This window comes from Plutella xylostella, chromosome 13, assembly GCF_932276165.1.
Source record: "Plutella xylostella chromosome 13, ilPluXylo3.1, whole genome shotgun sequence".
NCBI lineage: Eukaryota > Metazoa > Arthropoda > Insecta > Lepidoptera > Plutellidae > Plutella > Plutella xylostella.
The window spans coordinates 4,691,555-4,714,125 of NC_063993.1; the positions used below are offsets into that span (position 1 = coordinate 4,691,555).

The window sequence follows — 22,571 nt, forward strand, 5'->3', positions numbered from 1 at the left end:
TTAAATCGTTCGCGTTCACAGCCGCCACACCACAGATCTAGCATAGTGTGTCACGTCTAATATCGCTATTATGAAATTTTGCAGGCATAAATTAATTTTCAATTTGCCTTTGACGTTTCGCTGAGCCGACATGACATTTCTCGGCTCGTGTAGTGGCGCCCGACGGGCCAATACGAACTTGTATCGTGTAGAATGCAATATTTTGAAAGCCGGGAATTATCTTTTTATCTTAAAAGTATTAGAAAAACGTGGTCCGGTTATTTCATATTCTTCAATATCTAAAACAATATTATACATAGAATTAAATATTTTCACTTTGATTACATAGTTATGTAATCTTCCACGCCTCAAAATTCTGCGGTAATCATGACTACTATAGTATTTTGTTTATTTTTATTTCATGTATTGATTGTGCTATCGAAAAAATAAAATTCCATTGCAACTAAATTCTGCCTAACACTACATTTTATCACTACAAATAATCCATTTTGTTTCGACACAGTCCGTTGGAAATTATTCGACATCCGTTTTACCGAATCAAAATATGACGCTTCACTGAAATATGCAACACAAATCACGTATCCATAAAAAATATCGACTATTTCCGAATGCAAAATTAGAACAACACCCCTGAAAAGTTAGCTCGTTTAAAATTAAACTCAATGTACATTCGAACATCAAACATAGTTTCCACAAAACACAAATTCAGACCATCACCGCCACCATCGGAATACAAATTTCGGTAAAACAATTTCGGGTGTGTACGGGGCGGAATTTAATCAGTGATCGGACTTGCGGCAAGTTCATATATATATACCTGACTTACTTGGCTTAAATCAATCTTTAAAATCTTACAGCAAATAGGCTTCTTACTTAATAAAAAAACATCTCACATACTTCTTCCAAATTTAAATAATGCATCCAGAATAACAGTTGCAGTACTCAGTACAGCTATGATTTCCTCCAGCTAGATCTCTCACAAAACCGCACCCCGCATATTGGCGTAAGGCGTAATATTTGCTAATGTTTAGCCGAGACGTCGACTGTAGTTGCATTGGCTGCATGCAGCGCAGCACCATTATGTGGTCTATAAATCAGGAGCATTGAAATCGCCTTCCCCCGTGTCGGCCAGCCATCGCTCCACGACGGATATTTGAACCCACTTCGGCCCCAACTCCGTACTACTCGTATTTTGTACTGAGCAAACTATGCCTACAGCGGGAACATTGATTTGGGCGGCTATTACCATATCCTCTGTGTTTCCCGTAAGTGCTTTTATTTAAACCACCATAGGGAACGAAACATAAGGTAGCGCGATACCGATTCCTCAAAATATATTTAGTTTAATAGCTGTAATTTGCCAGTAAATTGTAAGTTTTGGCATTATCTATTTCAATAAAAGTTTGTGAACGGCTACGTACTTACATACCCACTGACTGTATAAAATAAAAAGGCAACACTAAATTCGTTAAATTTTCCTGTCATTTTCCGACGTATTTAATAAACAAACGTGACTTTGTAATAGAATTTATACAAAGTTCTGTTTGAGGTCCAATCCAAGTGAATTGTGTCCATATTCGTGTCGGGATTGTTTATTGTTTAACTAAATTCAACCCTAAGGCTTACAGTTAGGGGTTACAAGAATTGTTTTAGGCACAGCTATGGCTGACAGTCCATATTCTTGTGCACATAATAGCAGAGTTTAGTACAAGCGAGCGCTTCGCCCGAAGTTACATCCATTCACACGATGTCGTTCAATGGCTTTTGCATGTTGCATTCTGCACTTCCACTGAATTTAGAACGAGTGTCGATGTTCAATATTTCATCGATATGAATATTTTATACATTTGAAAACGTCTAACCCGGTCTAACTGTTATTATGCAAGTTTGGCATCGAGTAATAACTTATCGCGACAATCAACTCTGAGAAGTATTTTTATGAATAGTGACAGTGTGATCGGAACTTGGTGATGCTTTTGGAATGTTTGCAAACCGATTTCTATTATGGAAGTCAGCAAGAGTTATGCGTATCTATCGTATAAATTTATTTGTACATAGCTGTTTAAAATTTTACAACTTTAAAAAAAAAAAAAAAAACAACTTTTTACAACTTTAATCAGTTATTAATAACAGTAGTACATTTTAAACCACTTCAATAGCACCATAGAGTACTGAACAGTACAGCCCTCGCGCTTAGAAGCGAGGCTCAGCAATACGTCATTGGCAAATTGAAAACGCTAATTTATGTCTCTCCGCTGAGCCTACACAGCGCACGTCGCGTGACGCGGGGATCCCCGGATCTCCCCCTTCTGCGCCACTTTACTTACTTGCTAATTTATCGGCATTTCTTCAGGTACAACAATGATAAATTTTTAAGTAAAAATAAAAAAACAAAATCGGCCATAACTGGCGAAGATATCGGTGAACCTACTTATGTATATTACATATGTACAAAGAAAATACATGTCATCGTTGATAATAATAAATTTACGAAGGTCGTTTTCTAATTGTAGTCGTAAATATGGTGTGATGTGTGATGTATGCCGGTTATGCTTCCTGTGTAGATTGCTATTTAACCTTAACCTTAGTACTTTGGATTGTCTTCAGACAGTCTTATCTGACTAAAATCCGAATAAACAGAACATTTTGTTTGATAAGATTACATCTGATTCCTTTCTTTGATAATATAATGATTACGGAGCATAAAATTATGTTTCTAAATAAAACTAAATATGGCTAAGTAGCTTCACTATTTAAATTGCATACATTTTAAAAAGCTGTAAATTTAGATTTTTCAATAATTTTCTAAAATATTAAATATGATGAAAAGCTCGTGCCTTCTAGAATCTTCTTTCATTTTCTTTTAACATAACTGACCTTTTAAAAAAAATCATCGTCAATTCCCACAAAAAAAAGTAAGTACTTAAGCAAGAAATTCAACCAAGCAATTCACCCAACGCAAAAATGCAATGAAACAGTTGTTGTTATCACTCGACACCACCACACCATGCAGCGATGCAGCCGCTTTCGAGTTTAATAGGCATTAATTTGGTTCGTTAGTGGAATATTGCTAACGAATGCCGCCCCCCCCCCCCCGCGCCCGCCTCATTGAAACACTTAAATAGTACACATGCAACTAAACTTGCTGTTGGAGCCGCTTTTTGTAGTGACATCGAGTATTGGTGTGTGGATGCTTTAATGAGCTCGATTGGGCAAGTAGAATGTTATGCGATCTTGATATTATTGATAATAATAAGTTAATACCATGGCGATTAGCAGTTGCTATAGATCTTTGAAACTGTAGCGACCTACGTCCAGCATTGCACTGCAATAAAGATGATTATGATTAGTAAGAATCCTCTGTACAAACATAATTCTGCCTTAACTATCCTTCTTGCCAGGTACAAAAATAATTCTACCTTAACGTTGACAGGGATATGTGGTAGACCCAGGGTCAGACTTTTGCCAAGCAATAGGGCACAACAAGTGTAAAAAAAAACTGCAAGCAAGTAATTCATAAAGTTTCCCAAAACATTATGTAAGAATAAGAAAAATTTTAAGGCGGGAAAGTTTCACCAAAAAAAAGTTGTCACAGCTAACGAAATAAGTCTCTCGAAAGTGAGATTAACGAAGAGAGACAGAGGAGAACCGCACAGAACAGCGCGGGTTTATTAAGATATCTCGTCCCGCGTAGCTCCGCCAGCCACGTGGATGATTCATGCCGCTCATTTGTGACGACCCGGGGGCTGTTCCGGTATTATGTTCGTAGTGTTATTATTGTAAGCTTTCTCGACTTCTCTAGGTAACATTTATGTATTTGCCAATTCTTTCGCCATGGTAACAAACCCTAGACGCGCTTTAGTATCTCGTGGAAAATATGAAAAATTAGTATTATGTGTGGTTAATAAATTTTGGAAACGCTTAGGATTTGGGACACGCAGTCGCCCTCTCACACTTGATTGGTGAAAACCATAGAACAATGCGGACTCGGGTCTCAAGGCTGAAAACCTTAGACAAGTTATTGGCAGTTACGAAAGTAGGTTTTGCTAGAAAAATATACAGAGAGCTACAGCACTATTTGTAGTTGGTCTGAGCACAGCACCCACAGGGGTAAGGCATCCATACCGTGTGTTTGCTAATAATTTTGTTGAAAAAAGTATTTTATGAATATTTGTCACCGAGTGGGTGCCCAATGATGGACGTCGGCACCGAGGAAGACCTAGGCGGAGATGGCGGGACGACTTGGAGAAGTTCCTACCTGAGTGGTCCGAAGAGGCGGAGGATCGCGATCGTTGGACCAAATATAAGGAGGCCTTTGCCCAGAAGTGGGACACAACGCAGGCTATTAATTAAAAAAATTAAAAAACCGACTTCAAAAAACCACTAAAATGTAAGAAATAATTTAAGGTTTACACAAATTCTACTCGTATGAGACAGTACAAATATACCTAAGCAGGAACTGTTCTTTTTTGATGTTGGTGCGGTGACAAAGTAATCTGAAGAAATATGGCACCAACTTCAAAAAAGAACAGTTCCTGCTTAGGTATATTTGTACTGTCTCATACGAGTAGAATTTGTGTAAACCTTAAATTATTTCTTACATTTTAGTGGTTTTTTGAAGTCGGTTTTTTAATTTTTTTAATTATTATTTTATTTAATCGTTTTTAGTTTATTTGTAATAATTTTCAATCAAAAGTAAGGTGCAAATGATACCAAAAAGTCCTACTAATCAATACGAATCATTCAAGCCTAAACACGAAGTAGTTGCTATATACCGTTGAGGAGTTCCCCTGACTGCCTTCCGTTTCCATCATCAGATCAGCTCAAGGTCACCATCATATTTTTTTGTTATAAGAACTATATTTACGTTCTTAATTTCATTAGAATCGGTTAATATGTGCCCAAAATGGAAATTCATACCCTGTTTTTACCCCTTTACCCACCCTTGGGGGTGAGATAAAATTCTGAAAAAAAAATGGGACCACCTGGGAGCTCAACCCAATACAACAAAAAAAGAATTTTCAAAATCGGTTCATAAACGGCGGAGTAATCGGTGAACATACATAAAAAAAAAAAAAAAAAAAAAAAAAAAAAAAAAAGATCCCGACGAATTGAGAACCTCCTCCTTTTTTTGAAGTCGGTTAAAAAAAAAAGAATATTTTTCGTAATAAAACTACATAACCATTTGATCATACAGTATCTACTTGGATTCTCAGAATAATTAGTAGAACACAGTCGGCGAAAGGTTCACGGGCCACGGAATAGCGCTACGAGCTACGCCGTAGCAACGCCGTAGCACGTCGTGCCCACTCGTAGCTTTTCGTAGCCCGTTCGTAGCCGTGTACATCGTTTACGCTTCCGTACCGAGAATTTATTAGACTCCACCCCATTTATACCTCTTATCAGCATTATGTACTTAAGTTAATGGTATTGCGTTCCTATCTTTGACTGCTGAGCCGATCTATTTGCATTGGAACCACATTGTTTACTGTCTGCGTTCATTTGGAGATATTTCATTGAGGTGTTAAAAGAACATAGGATTTATTAAGCGAATAAATTTCCTTCTTGGAAGTTTTTACATTTACTTATAAAATATTTATTACCAATATGACTTCATATATAATGTAATTTATATAAATGCGACTTCGTACGGTATGGTCTGTAATTCCTTACGGGGAAGGCATGCTTACATTTCTGCACCTAATTAGCACAGGTATGTGCAGGTTATATTCAATCGAACAAAATAACTTAACGTCGCGTTTCAAAACCTCACATAATTTCCGAGCGGCACACAAAGCCCTCAAAGCTTCGATAAAACGTTCCATTATTGAAACCCTGAACCAACGGACACCGGCTTCTAATGTTACTTGTGTAATTGGTTTCTAATGCCACATAAACCTACCAAACGTGTTGCGGGGCCACTAGCCGAGATAAAAACCGCGCCCGAACAGATTTCACTTCTTCATTTTATATTTTTCAGGGTTCCGTGAATCGAATGGAAAAATATATGTTGGTATTATTTATTTACTTCACCTGTTATGTTATTTGCAAGGGCATGGAATACTTACAACAGTAACAGTAACTTTCTAATGATATTGGTGACAAACACAAGAGCTAGACTACGATTTGTCACCATGGTGTAATTTTTTCGTCGATAAACTTGTAAACAATAACATCCATATCAATAATAATATTATTCTCTTGTGTTTTAGAGCCTTTTGGATTGTATTGTGTGGCATAACAGAACCTTTGCGCGAGTCCGACTCGCACTTGACCGTTTCTTCCTTTGTTTTTTCAGGACCCTTCCATTTTGCTGGGGTTCAATGAAATTGCATAACATTGTGGGGAGAAGTTGCTTGCATCGTGTTCAACGCAATTGATTCCGTGTTTGAGATATTTAAATATCTCGATGCTACTTGATAGTGCTAGAATGAGTTATTGAAATATAATTGTGTATGTATACTGTACGTTGAAGAGATTTTAATTAAGTACATAGTGAGTAACATTCAAGAAAAATTCACTTTATTTGTGAAGTGCCACCATACCGCAGTGAACCGTCTTGCTGGAAAACTTTGGACTATTTTAGTTTTAGTTGCATAATTATTGGAAGATACGCTATTTAGATTATTTAGAGATTCCATTTGACACGGAAAGCTTTGCAAAAATTTATTGGTATAGGATGTATGGCAAAGAATAGGATGTATGCGATAAATGATAAAGTTTTGGAATATTGGATGCAACAAAGTTGAACATGATGCATCTGTAAATAAACCGAACATAAACTAGTAGGAGTTCAAAGCATCCCTCACGACACAACCGTCGACATAAAAAAATAGATGTTTTGTGTACGGTTTTTATTCTTTTAAAATGATTTTATAGTTTACTGTTTTTAGTTTATATTTGAAGCTGTAAAATATAAATAAAGTAAAATAATTCCTAATACGAATCATTCAAGCCTAAATACGGTAGGTATTTGCTATATACCGTTGAGAAGTTCCCTTGACTGCCTTCCGTTTCCATCATCAGATCAGCTCCAGTCCAGATAACCATCATATTGTTTTGTTATAACAGATATATTCAGGTTCTAAATTTCATTGGAAGGGGTTAATCCGAATTCCATTGGAAGGTGCCCGAAATTTCATTGGAAGGTGCCCGAAATGGAAATTCATACCCCATTTTTACCTCTATTCCTACCCTTGGGGGAGTAATTAAACTAGAAATTAAAGTGGTAAATCCCTAAGGCAAACAAAATTCTTCAAATTTTTTTTTATTAAAGTCGATCCAAAAATGACGGAGATATCGCTGAACATACATAGAAAAATTACATCCTACATACAGACCTTTTTTCGAAGTCGGTTAAGACCGGAGATACTTGCCAAATATTTACTCACAAGTACTCACAACACGAAAAGTGCTCAGATATGTCACATCAAAATAAGGCCACGTAAAATGCAAGCCCGGTATATCCCTTTTACCGTCGTGTGGTAAAGACGCGTGTTGTAGAATTTTTCAGTGCACATTGCTCCAGTGTCGTTTTGGATCCTTGTAAATTTATGACCCTTCCTCGACGACAGCGGTGGTCGGTGAATTTTCGAGATGCGACGTTTTATACTCGTCCTTTCGAACGCTGGACCAACGTTGGATACCGGATGCCGTGGCTGTAATCATGAAATGTTAGCTCAGTAGAGGTGCCGCAAAATTCGATAACTTCGCCTTTGTGAATTGGTTTATTTTGAAAAAATATATTTTCTAAGTATGATACAGTAAAATTACTCGTTCCACTTTAAAACTAGGTATTGTCGTTTTTATAGTAAAATCTGATCATATTTTATTCCGATGCGCAGCTATAAAATCTTTATTTTTAACAGAAATATAAAAGGGAATATAAAAAGTATATTTGTTTTGTTTGTGAAATAAATGGCTGTTTTAACGCTTAAAATATGCTGGGCGGCGGCGAAGCGGCGGCGGGACCAAGCGTAAACAAGCGAACCCGAGTTGTAAACTCGAATGCATCGAACAATAAATCCTATAGGTGTGTACATATTATATGCCTATAGCAATTTTATTTAACGACCTGCGAAATGGGAGTGCATCTACCCTCATTTGTTTCCAATATATTTACCGGAATGACATTGGAGTAAGAGCCTGTTTCGCGATATTTGAACCTTCTTCTTCTTACGTGTCAGTGTAGTGAATGCGGGCTAAATTTTGTCCAGACTAAAAAAAAAAACTATTTTGTTGGATTTCTGACTGGCCAGGAGTAAATCTTCCCGAGTGCAGGAGGAAGGGCACAAGAGACATGAGATCAAATTCTCCATGGTCTGGAAGGTACCACAGTCGCATTGGTTGCCACCGCTGTGGAGCCCCACTTGCTTAAGTTGTTTTTGCAGCAACCTACCTCTGTTCGTTTAAAGTTTTGCCACGGAAGGCTTTTACCAGAAAAAACTTTTTATACATGTTAATCTTTAATAAAGTGATTGAAATACGTAAAAGTTTCATGATTATTTACTTTAGATAAACACGGAAGTCATTATGAACTCATCAGTGAGAATTGTAATATAATAGAAGGCGAATATCTGCTACAGTAAGCCGCCATAGCTCTGAATTTCTTCGCACGGGATCGCGAGAGAAAGGAAATAAAGTTATGATTTATGCAAGTGAAATGTGTTCGAAACAGCGCGGTAAGCTTATACTGGCCGAGACAAATTCTGTTCTGTCAAAGATTCTCACTGCTGCGCCTTTTATAAGATTTGTAGAATCATACATTTCTTCCGCTGTAATATTTTCATTTTCAATTCAGTGTAGAAGGAATTGTTTTGTTGTAATTGAGGATCAATTACATAAGACTCAAGATCTATACGGAATCGGAGGTGATATGGAGTGGAGTTTCTTAGACCGAAATGCCAATTTTAATTTTTATTTGATATTATTTTACAAGATTTTACTATACGTATGCATATTTTGTAGGTAAGATTAAGCAATACACTTTTGCTAAGTTTTGTTTTATAATTTATAATGATATAAATTGATTAAATCTCCCAACCAATCAAGGGTTGGCTGGAAGAAATTGCTTTTTGTCAAAAAGCCCACCTTTGTACATTATCTCTATTATTGTACGAGTATAAATTTATATTAATAATTTTACTTTGGCTATCGTTATAATCAAAGTAGTTTTCTTAATACCCCATACAGAACATTTCTGTCCGGTCCATATTATTTTTGACGAATCTCTTGGATACCTTCGCAAAGCAATTATACATATAGATAGATTGGATTTCTTATATAGGTCATAGCTTTGCGCAAATGCCATTGCAAGCCGAAGAACTAACAAGTAAATCTTATTCTTCCAGTATTTGATGGAAATTCTTTTACTGTGCCTGAAAGCTATGATATTGATATTCCTGTCATGAGACAAACAGCAATATTTTTCAGCCATTTCAAAGAAAACTCATTTGTTTCAGGATTCCGTACGCTGACAAAACCACTCCTGAACCGATCCTGAACAATAATACAAGTCGAGACACAAAGGAGTCGATACGAAACAGTTATAATAGCCAATTCAAAGTTGGGATCTACGGGTGGCGGAAAAAATGTCTCTACATTCTTGTCATGGCGCTGATGCTCATGATGATCATCAACCTGGCACTGACGCTTTGGGTCCTCAAAGTCATGGATTTCAATTCTGTAAGTACAGTTGTAATATTTGTATCGTGTTCCAAAACTCTTCTTCTCGACACTATTACTAGAAAACTAATATTTGGCTTCTATAATTTTTTATTTTACTTACTTATTTGTTAAGTAATAAATGCTTCTAGATCCAGAAAAGAAACTTTTTAACATCGGCAAATATTACGAGTCGTGTCCTATTTCGGAATATTATAATACCGATGGTGTTCAAAACCACTATAATAACATTAAATGCAATAATTGTACGCAAAAGTTGTAACCTGGAAGAGATAGTTTTTTAACGATAAAGCCGCCTATTCATGTTGTGTGTATTAAGTTATACACCAACGCAGCCTGAGTAACCATAAGCAGTGACCATAGCCGCATCTGTCGCGGATTCATTTAACTATTTATATGAGTAAACGCGAATATCTGAACTGTTAATAACCGTGATTAGTACAAACATACTAATCACGGTGACGAACTGAATATGGGATATATCATAAACATATTAGTTACTTAATATCACGCACACGTGATGACCGATCAGTCTAATAACCTGATCGTCTGAATGTCAAGGATAATCCTGATGTTCTTAGGGGTTTCACCCCAGTGGCCTCCAACCTCCCCTATAGCCACCCCGTGCCTCGCTAGCAGGGTTGTTCCCTGGGACTGATCACATGGGATTGTTTCCCTAGCTTCTTACACTGATCACATGGGATTGTTTCCCTAGCTTCTTACACTGATCACATGGGATTGTTTCCCTAGCTTCTTACACTGATCACATGGGATTGTTTCCCCTGGCGCACTGAATATGTAATCTATCTATTATCACACGGTACGGGTACGGTATGTACCTCGTACCTCCTTTAAACCTTACATTATTAGCTCCTTAGTTTCCTTACTCATTATAAACACAATTGGTACATCAAGAAATCAAGTGTAGGTATAACTTATCAATCATAAACGAGATATAAAAGGTAAGTAGAAAGGTCACTTAGCTGCGCACTTGCAGTAACTGGCTGTTGTCTGAACCGGGCCATCACGCCCGCCTCGGCTCCCCGAGCCTGGGCGCCTCGGCTCCGCTCCGCGGGGTCCTCTCGCACCCACGACACTGATAACTCCCTCACTCTCCGTCTGCTCACCGCGGCTGCTCACTAAAAGTGAAAAGCGCTCCCGCGCTGCTCGTTTACGTGGATAAATTAGTCTACCCTCAACTCGCCGATATTAATATTAAGGCTCGTCTACACTCAGAATAATTATCTTGATTATTCTGTGAGTCGAAATCGGTACAACTCCCGATAATTCGGGACACTCCCGCCGAGAGAAAAGTTTCTATGAGTGAGACGCTTTTACCTATTCTAATATAGGTCATAAGTATATGTATAGATCAGCCACCGACAAATTAGACCCTTCTCAAAATTTTCGTGTTTTGATTTTACGTCTATATTACGTCTATATTAATGCCTGTTTCATCAATAAGCAATAAAGCATACATCGGTAGCAATCTATGGTTTTGGCTCCTTTACTACAAGTTCCTCAATTGCACTTCTCTTTTCGTACCATACAACATTCCAGTAATTCAAGCAATTTTCTATTGCAAGTTCTATGTAATACTTCTACTATGTGGCTTCTTTTACAAATAATTCATCCTATTTTACTATTATCTTCTATTCTTACTACACCTCTTCTTGCATTTACATTTATTACTTATAGGTATCTGTCACATAACACACACGACTGTACTGTAATTTTCTGCTTTTAGCTATTTGTCCTGTTGACTTCGGCATGTAGACACTTGAACACTATATCTTAATACTCAATCAACAATAATCTTAAATCAAATAAGAATTAGGTAGCAAACAAACTATTGTGACAGTTTACTCGGGAGCTGTGGCTGGCCTAGCCGAAACCAAGGGGAAATGCATAAAGGCTCCACTCGAGAGAGCCACGCACAGAAACTTCGCCCCCTCTCTGAACAGAATAGAATAGAATACATCTATTTCAACACACAATAATGTATTCGGTGTCGACACGTCTCCCATATAGTTAAATTAACGCTTCACACTAAACATGAATCATGTCATATTCTTATCATTTATCTATATTATATTGTATTTATTGTTTGCTAGTTTGCTTCTAAGGATATAAATATTAGTATCCCAAATGAATGTTCAATCTACAACAACTATATTAATCTCTTAACCATAACCTTAACCATACTCTAACTTAATTTTATTATTCTATATGTATTTATGTTTTGGTATAAGTGGAGTGTTAGCTACTACAAGGTATTATCTTGAACTACGTTCGAAGACCCTCCCCGGCACAGAAAAACTTTTAATTTAAATATCTAAGCCTTAGCTTTTATTATAACAAGCATTAGAGTAAATTTCTATGTATTTTAATATTTTACATTCTGTACCATCATTATTTTTATGCTTTCATATTGCCTTTGACAGTTAAAATGTTGAACCAACACCAAGGTTCAAGGGCAAATATAGGAAGTTAACAGCAGTAGTTCAAAGTTAACAATTGTGATTTGGTATTCGACTTATTACGTCGTTGCCCTATGGCAAGGTTTTTATCCTTACGACTATTCGTATAAAACAGTGCTAGTTATTAATGATTGGTAATGATAATAAATGCTAGTAAAACAACAAAATTCATTTTGTTACTGAAATACCTAGTGAAAACAGGTATACTTATGTCTGTCTGTCTGCCATAAAACATTAACTTAGTTGTCATCAGACTCTTATTGTATGCCTGAACTTTAGGAGTGCTATTCTGTCTTTTCATCCCTTCATATTAGAATACCATTAAAGAATCTGTCTCTTTATCATTAACAGATTATGTTATAAGTTTGGAAACATTCATTGCAACAAGTATTTGTAATAGGACTAAGTTGCTGGGAATATTATGTGATAGTAAACCCACATAAAAGTCAAGAGAAGTCCTGATCATGAATAAGATACTTTAGTATATCTAAACTGAGGCTAACTCTCTCTTGTTCTGACACTGGACTTGGTTATTATACAGAGTTTGATGACACGGTTAGTGATACACCGATACTGATGCTGATACTGATACTGATATGCAATTATATGTTCTGTCTATAGTTCTGTTCAACGTTCTATGAAAGTTCAGATGTGTGGGTAGGTTCATTACTTATAAATTAGCTCAACCTTTCCAATTACAACGGGCACTGATTTTGCCACTGACTCTGTCTTTGACTCTGACTCTGACTCTGACTCAATGAACAAGTATTGTAGTACCCATTCACTATAAAATGCACACAGGTTACCATTTGCATATCTGTATATCTGCATTAGGGCATGCAACACCGCAATACCGGTATCGAACGTGAATACCGGCATGGAAGTAACACCGGAATCGGACCCTTTTAGGCTATAAATTAAGCGATTAAGATATAGTTAGCCTTGTGTTCCTATATACCATGAAAGCCCACTTGTTTCCAACCGTTTAATGCAGTTTTCGGACGTTGGAAATCTACTGTTGTCCATGCGTAAACAAAATCAATGTTAAAAAATATATATTCTAAAATATAAACTCTAATACTCAATTGTTGTTGTAGGAAAACTAAATTTAACTGCCTTTTCTTGTTTAATTTGGTCCTATATGACCTTTAAACACAATATATGCCATTTATTACAATGAAGTCTAATTACCGGCACTACTATTGAGTTTTAATACCGGAACTCAACACCGGCATTGAAAATTTATCCGGTATTGTATGCCCCAATCTGCATACCTTGCACTAAGGTCTTCTTATCTTATCTTATAATTACATAATATTTCAGTTAGGTACATCCCCATTGGGCCTCAAATATTCATTTCAGTTATTCACACTAAAACACAGCAACAAAAGACTATGTACCTCATGTACCTACATGTGTTGCACATATTCTATCTATCCTTCTTCAAGCCTAATACATAGTACGTAAGCACCAGTTTGCACATCCGTTCTCTAGTTAGGTAAGTACTCCATATTTAACATGAACATTGTTAATCTTTAATTTTAATTGAGACTTAGGTACCCTTTTGCTTCAACACTCAACACTCACACTACTTAAACTTCTGACTTATACAATATTCTTCTGATATAACATCTGTATGTTAAGGAAACATAATGAGGATTACCGTTTATCTGTCTATTGAATTCTTCTTGCATTGGTGACGTACGTGCGTACCTATGTATATCTACATATAATTCTGTTCTTACGTAGGTACTTTACTTTATGAGTACCAATACCACATGCTAGTTAAGGTCATGTGCATTATATGTATACAATTATACATTGTATACCACACATAATAGGATTCTAAAAATGATACAAAATCTAAAAATATTGCAGATCTCAATAAAAGGGATGTGTTTATATACTACTACTTGGTTATCCATACTATTTACCTATGGCAAACTTGTTTTTATAACTATTTTGGATTCAAAATAACGTGAATCTGAATTTAATCTTTGTTGACTGATTTAAGTCTGTGGTGGTCTATGTCTTATATCTAACGTTCCTCTATATCAGTACTGTTATAATCATGGAGTTAAGATCACGTTTCGTGAAGTAAAACTCTAAATTAATAATCGATCTACTGTACCAACATGATATGTATCACTAAGATTTTGATAGTTACTTTGTAGGTATTCCACATTGTCAATGAGTAGTCCAGATTTACTTCGGCCGCCTGCTCGCTGAAGGCCGCCACGCCCACGGTCGACATCTACGTCTCCCGCATCCACGCGAATATGGCGCATGACAACATCATGCGCTATATCAAGGAGAGGAGTGTCGGCCGCACCGAACAGCCAGTCCAGGTGCTGGCGATTGAAAGACTGCAGTCCGCCAAGCTGACGGACTTCAAGTCCTTCCGTCTTCGGGTTCCCGCCGACCAGCAGAAAGTTCTACTGAACAAGGACTTCTGGCCTGCGGGAATCGTTTTCCGTCGCTACAGGGAGGCGAAAAAGACTATTAAATCCCCTGCTATTAATAGTGCTAGAGTTTAAGTTAGTTACATTTTATAATTATGTTATTTTATTTATTATTTGGTATGATTTAAAATGTATGTGTTTAGTTTATAATATGGGCTACTGATGCCTGAAATAAAGGTTTATTATTATTATTATTATTATTACTTCTTAACTAGATCTGAATTCTTATTTCTTAATAGCATTGCTTTTGCTGCAACTGGGCTATTTTACGTGCTATTACTAGAATGTTGTAACATTAATCATAGCAGAACTTTCATAAAAATGACCAATTTTTCGACAGATTTGAATATTAGCTAAATAACTCATTTTATTTTAAAAATATGGTGAATACCACATACCACAATGCAACGTTCTGAATGACTGACTTAACTTGGTCTCTCTGTATAGGCAACTTACTGTTACTGATAGGTCATAACATGCAACCATGCAAGTGTTGTCGCGCTACTTTATTACTTGTGTTATAATTCTCACAGCTATAACGACACTAATCAACTTCATCTCACATACAACTGTTTCAACTTTGATGAAACTGAAACTACTTATTTTCCTCTCGGACTCATTGACTAACACTTCTGAGATCACTCTTGATCCTTTAAATTATATGATTACTATAAACATTCTATAAGGTGTATCTTGTTGACGTTGGCACGTGATTGTGTGTCCCAACTTGGTACTTATATGCAAAGAAAAAAATAGTCTTAGTTAACCCAGTATACAAATATCTAATTTCAACTGAGTATATCAATTTTACAGTTTGTTTTCCTTTACCTTCAGAAACTTTATGTTGAAGGTACAGTACTTAAGCAACTATACAGACTTATGTTACGTCTGGTCTGCTTGATAAGAAAATCGCAAGAATTTATCTGAAATTTTACATTGCTAAGATATATGTAAGTATGTATAAGTAAGTATACTCAGTAAGAGACAAGAGTACGAGTTTCAATACAATGACAATTCAAACATTCTTAACAGTATTGGGTACAATGTGAATATTCATTTTTAAGAGGAGATTCATTCTCCGATATTGGCCACCCTGCTTGGGTATTAATAACCAAAAACGTTCTTTGATTTATAAACTAAGTACTTTAAATTCTGATCCTTTTCTGAGTCGCTCATTGGTTAAGGCCATTCACTTGTAACAAAAGTTTAACGCTTACTGAAATCTAATAATTTTAAAGTTCACATTGAACTAAAGTAAGACATACATTTAACTTCTAAATAACTTGAAGCTTTATATATAGTATAACTTCAGAGAACAGTATATACATGGGTGTATAATCTTCGTTAGCTGACAACTTCACTATTCATATTCGGTACTATTTTTGGAATTGAATTGCTTGACTCCATGTCAAGAGATTATATTATTAATCTTGACCGTCTAAGAAGTTCAGTGGAACTCCTGTAAGTATGTGCGTGCAACGCGGACTGCGCCGTGGCGGCCGAGCTCAGACTACTGATATAGGTACTAAGTATAAGTTCTACCAACTTTCACGATATCTAATTCTAACATCCTCGAATTATCAATCCGAAGAGAACTACAAAATGTTTGGTAATAGGCAAACTGTTTTCGAACATCTGGTTTAGGTATATTCTTTAGCTCATAGCTTTTCAACTGGTTATTCTAAATTTAAAGGGGTAGGTACCCACAAGCAAGAGCATCACCTGAGTCTGTACTACTTATCATCAAATCAAAATATATTTTCTGGGAAATCCTTCATTAAACTGAACCATATTCAATAGGCAATAAAAAACAAATTTCTTTGCAAATTATTTAGACCGCAACAATGTAACATAACAAGGAAACGGGCGGTGGCGCCAGCGCGGGCGCCTGTTGTCTACTCGTCTCGTACAGTTAGCTTACTGTGACTTGCTCCTTTACAAGTTTCATTTCACTATAAAATTGTAGAATTTGTGCTTCATTTATCAAGAATATCATTAACTATGTAACATCTATGCAGTCCAATAACTTGTAAGCAACCACTTGATTGTCCCGATGGCGTCTAATTCAATCACTAAATATCTGAATCTGAACCATAATAAGTGCCAAGAGTAAATTACTCACACACACTATGATAAATTACTCAAAAATTCACTAAATATATCTTATTACTCAGGGGAAAATATATGCTGAGTGAACAGATTGTAGTCTACAATACTCATTATCTAAAAGTCACATTTTGGTGAACGGACTGTACTATCACATTATTTCAGTATCATAACTAATAAATTCAAATCTGACTTCGCTCATTTGCAGGTCTAAATTTGATCAATTGCTAACTGCAAACTGACATACTGCAAATTCCAATCATAATCCTCTCAGATATCGTATGCCATCCACTACTGGAGGTATCTTGTCAATATAATGTCACGCTACTCTAAAAGCGACTCTAATGCATGTATCATTTAAAATATCATAGGTTTACTTCAATTTATACTTGTAATTTCATCAAATACTCAATAAGCGATGCTCAAATAAGTCAAATACTTTTGACTTACTTACTAATATAACAGCTACACCAAACTAATATACTTGTAGGTATCTTAATCTTTATGTGTATATTTTCAATAAAACCTCTTACGAGTCTCAAGAATAGTCCCAAATTTCTATCAAACAACTTAACTATTCACTGGTGAATGTTTCTAATGGAATTTCAAAACATATTTACTTGTATTTTGCAAAACCCTTATCAGGGTAAATTTAAATTTGCTCACAAGTCAAACAAAGCTGTAACACTGGACTCAGATCCCAGCATCTCCACCATGTCGCGAATTCATTTAACTATTTATATGAGTAAACGCGAATATCTGAACTGTTAATAACCGTGATTAGTACAAACATACTAATCACGGTGACGAACTGAATATGGGATATATCATAAACATATTAGTTACTTAATATCACGCACACGTGATGACCGATCAGTCTAATAACCTGATCGTCTGAATGTCAAGGATAATCCTGATGTTCTTAGGGGTTTCACCCCAGTGGCCTCCAACCTCCCCTATAGCCACCCCGTGCCTCGCTAGCAGGGTTGTTCCCTGGGACTGATCACATGGGATTGTTTCCCTAGCTTCTTACACTGATCACATGGGATTGTTTCCCTAGCTTCTTACACTGATCACATGGGATTGTTTCCCTAGCTTCTTACACTGATCACATGGGATTGTTTCCCCTGGCGCACTGAATATGTAATCTATCTATTATCACACGGTACGGGTACGGTATGTACCTCGTACCTCCTTTAAACCTTACATTATTAGCTCCTTAGTTTCCTTACTCATTATAAACACAATTGGTACATCAAGAAATCAAGTGTAGGTATAACTTATCAATCATAAACGAGATATAAAAGGTAAGTAGAAAGGTCACTTAGCTGCGCACTTGCAGTAACTGGCTGTTGTCTGAACCGGGCCATCACGCCCGCCTCGGCTCCCCGAGCCTGGGCGCCTCGGCTCCGCTCCGCGGGGTCCTCTCGCACCCACGACACTGATAACTCCCTCACTCTCCGTCTGCTCACCGCGGCTGCTCACTAAAAGTGAAAAGCGCTCCCGCGCTGCTCGTTTACGTGGATAAATTAGTCTACCCTCAACTCGCCGATATTAATATTAAGGCTCGTCTACACTCAGAATAATTATCTTGATTATTCTGTGAGTCGAAATCGGTACAACTCCCGATAATTCGGGACAGCATCGGCATGGAAGACATCATCATCATCAAAGTTATATTGTATTGTTGCTCAATTTTTCAAATCTCTTGTACTTCTTCTTCTTTATTATATCATAATACAACAAATACATATCTAATTTAAATAAAATAACTGAATCCTAATAATAAAGAAGACACTATGTTACGAACTAAACTAACTTGCAATTATTTTGAGGCGTGTTTATTTATTTGGAACGTAAACGTTTTTGTTTGGGTATCTCCTGTTGCTCATAAATTTTCCCGGTCAGGAGGGCATGGGCCAGCTACGCATCGTGCCGGGCGGCCTGCAGCTGCTGGGGCAGGCGCTCGTGCTCGACTCCATGTTCGCGTCCAGCATCAAGGCGCGCCGCGGACAGCCCATCACCCTCGAGTCGTCCAGGAACTTCACCATATCGACGAGAGATCCGGACGGGCTGCTACAGAGCAGACTGTTTTTGGGTAATGTTTTTGGTTAAATTTATTTATTTAAACTGGAACACCAGCAGTTTAAACAAGTAACATTAATAGAACAGTTATTAAAATTATAATGTCGTAGGAAAGCCTATCAAAGTTGTAATAATATTTATGTATTATTATAGAATATATAGGTATATATTTATTATTAACTATGTAGGTTTTATATATTATTATATGTAGGTATTTAGATATCGTTTATACTTTATATTAATGTAGTTTATAAATATCCTTTATTTTCACACGCTACCCTTTTTCATTATTTCTATGTCCTTTCAATTTGGTTGTCTGGAAGAGATTACTTTTAGTAATAAGGCCGCCGATTGTGCTATTTATTTTCTGTTCATGTTTGTAATACTGTTTCTTTTTGTGTGCAATAAAGAGTATTTTATCTTTTATCTTTACACAAAATTCGTAATTATCTATGACAATTTCATCTATTTTGTTCAAGTTGTTGTTAGATTAAAGTTAAGTTATCAAAGTTAGTTTTGTACCTTAGGCTGGAATAGTGTTGTATGTATCTATCGTTATCTGCATTTCCAGTAGGTGACTACTCCTTACTAGGCATAAAAAACTGTCTACATATAGATGCGCTAAGCTGGCAAAGTATGAACACTCGGCGTACTAAACCGATACGCCGTTAACTCAGTCAGAGGCTAACAGTTTTATTATACCAATCTCCAGATATTCTCTCTCTCTCTCGATATACTCCCATATCTAGAGCCTGAAAATTCACCTCTGGTAAATGTCAAAAGCCATGTTAAGATATTGATTCATTTCAGTGAGTAATTTCAGAGAGCGTATTGCAATTTAGTTTAAATTTAAATACAAATAGTTGCGCCAAATATTTTGGCCGTTAAAATTCCATGCCAAAATAAAGAGGTAATTTATTAAAAGTTATCAATATTTTGGAAGCATGGTTTGCATATTATTAAGCTTTACGGGATAGGTAAATTTGATGAGTTGAAAAATGTTTAAATATTAACATGAAATCGTTTAAATTTTATAAACTGTTTACCTATGGTACCTATGTTACATACAAGTCACTTGGTATTTCTGTTTATCACAGCTTCACAGAAATTACGCTGATACAGTTAAATATGGATAAAATAATAATAACGACGAATCGAATCGAACGAACTGTATTGCCGTATTTTGGATACAATGAACAAAATATACAAATTATACCCATATACCGACATTAACGAATATTATTTCACCCATATTACTTCTTGCTTGGGGCTAGATGGCCGTGTGTGAGATGTCCCCATACATATATTATTATCATCATCTTTTGGTAGATAAACCCGGTCCTATCCAACGTAAAAGAACACCCAGAATTAATTTAACGGTGGATTCGCAGGTCACGACCGTCTAGAAATAACCGCGAGCCGCCTGGAGGTCCGCGACAGTCGAGGGCAGCTGCTGCTGGGCGCCGCCCACGACGCGGTGACGGTGGGCGCCGACGCCCTCAGCCTCACCAGCCCGGCTGGAGCCACCTTTCATGTCGCTGTGCAGACGCCTGTCGTCAAGGCGCCGCCGGCTAAACCTCTTATGTGAGTTTGCTTCGAATATTTCGAATGTTGGGTTAATGCCTATTTATGTTTGAAAAATTTCTGCTTGTACAGGGTGTTGCAAAAAGGGTATACGAAGCCGAAAGAGGGTGACCCAGGGGGTCATTCTCAACTTTTGATATACGAAAAAAAAAACACGCACTCACGCCTTGTACTAATGTACTCCCTTGCGGGGTAGCAGGCTCGGTCGTTGTTTGTTATACGAGTTTTTGAAATATTAGTACATGTAGTCTCTACCTGTGTGAAGTCGTCAGACCAGGAGGTCCTAGGACCTATCGACTATGTTTTTCTCTGGGGTCCTGGGGTCTTTACCCCTAACGTTATGGGGTCTTTGGACATGATCTACTCTAATCTCCCTTGTTACACCTACCGAGTAGAGTGGCGGGACAGATCCTCGACCAATTAACAGAGCCGATGGTAGAAACAAATATATTAACCACCAGTTCTGCCCAGGTTGGAGTCCCCGACGAGGTCCCTGGAGATGCAGGCGGCACAGAGTGTGAGCATTGAGTCCCGCGCCGGGGACATCAGCGCCACCTGTCTCACCACCTTCCAGCTGCGGTCTATAGCTGGATCGGTAAGCACTATAGGGCTAAAACTTTACCCTGATTGCTACCCGTGTCAGATAATGGCCACAGCACTCACAGCATATAAGTATAAGCGTAACGTAAACGGATCGCCTGGTAAACAGAAAAAAAGAAAGGCGGTCCGTTTATCTTACACTTATACGTGCTGTGACCCTTAATCCACAATCACATACTATAATTATTTACAGATACGGCTCGACGCACCGAGCATATACATGCCAAAGCTGAAGTCAGCGCTGCCGCTGCCACCCTCGCAGCCGCACTCGCACGACCCACACCATCAGAACATCTACCAGCTCTGCGCATGCGCGAATGGCAAGCTGTTCCTCGCGCCGCCCCACGGCGCCTGCGCAGCCAGAGAAGACAGCCTCATATGTCGATGATGGCATTCCGCCAGTGTCTATTGTACAGGTTTACAAAACAATTTGAAGTGAAAAGTGTTCATAAAGTTCAATTGTGTAATTTGTGTTGGAGTGTAGGTTCAGAACTATGGTAACTAATGAGGGTTTATTGTAGCTTGAGTGTGCAGGTGTTATAAAACAATGAATAATTGAGCTGAAAATTTAATGCATTTTTTATTTGGTTCATCAAATACATAATATGTATAAAATTCAAGTGCAGCTTGCCAGTATTTACGCAGTGTTGTACAAATTGTTGTGTTTATATTCGTTGTGTCTGACCTCCTGTGGGGCTTTGTTTTCAAAACATTATTGTAAGCAATATCAACATGGTTCTACAACGACCTTATTTATGATCTAGATTAGAAAAATATATACGAAGACTAAGAAAAATATATTTCTGTGACGCTTTAAGTGTGTTTTCTTAGCTTTCTTCTAGAAGTTATTCCGATATTTTCAATTTTAATTATCGTGACATAGTGCCTTTCGGAATTACAACTAGGCTGATAATAAATTCTGGGAGTGTTTAATAAATTGAAATATAAATCAAAAGTAACATATCAAAAATAGAAGTAAATTAAACAGTTGTTGTTTGTTACACTTTTTTGTTAATGTTCTATTTATGTCGGCCACATTTCACTTAAAACTTTGACTGATGGATCAAAGTAAATATTATGTTTTGTTCTGAAAACTCAGGTCACTATTTGTAATTATGTTACTTAATTGATATTTTAGTAAATTATTGTACCTTTGTAGATTTAGGGTCTGTTTCACAATGTCTGGTTAGTGGCTACCTGACGGATAAAATACATGCTGTCACTCTCTGTTATTATTTTTTAGACAGTGACAGCATGTATTCTATCCGACAGGTAGCGACTAACCAGACATTGTGAAACAGGGGCTTAATATGATTGAATCAATATAGGGCTTGAATTTTAAGTGTCACATAACTGTTTCTGTTTTCAATATGTACCAACTCATCTACCTATTGTCATTTCATCATCCTTTTCATGAGGAATTCACAATTATAAATAACGCGTGTTTAGGGAACAAATTAAATATGTACATCAGTGTAAACATCTTATGATAGAGTTTATCAAAAACTGCATGATTATCTTCTTGTTAATTCAGTTATTAAGTAAAATTAATGTGTTGATATTGTTGTAA

The 22,571-nt window shown here is 36.9% G+C and overlaps 1 protein-coding gene across 2 annotated transcripts in view; it reads left to right on the forward strand.

The window, feature by feature from the left end:
- Positions 1 to 22,159, forward strand: part of LOC105398042 (zeta-sarcoglycan) — a 45,187-nt gene extending 23,028 nt beyond the window's left edge. For both annotated transcript variants that reach the window (XM_038111758.2, XM_038111755.2), the window contains 5 exons: positions 9,462 to 9,684; positions 18,641 to 18,830; positions 20,209 to 20,401; positions 20,873 to 20,996; positions 21,195 to 22,159. In XM_038111758.2, the coding sequence (XP_037967686.1) occupies positions 9,462 to 9,684; positions 18,641 to 18,830; positions 20,209 to 20,401; positions 20,873 to 20,996; positions 21,195 to 21,389 (925 nt within the window). In that variant the 3' untranslated portion in view covers positions 21,390 to 22,159. The remainder of the gene's footprint in view (positions 1 to 9,461; positions 9,685 to 18,640; positions 18,831 to 20,208; positions 20,402 to 20,872; positions 20,997 to 21,194) is intronic.
- Positions 22,160 to 22,571: the final 412 nt, after the last annotated feature.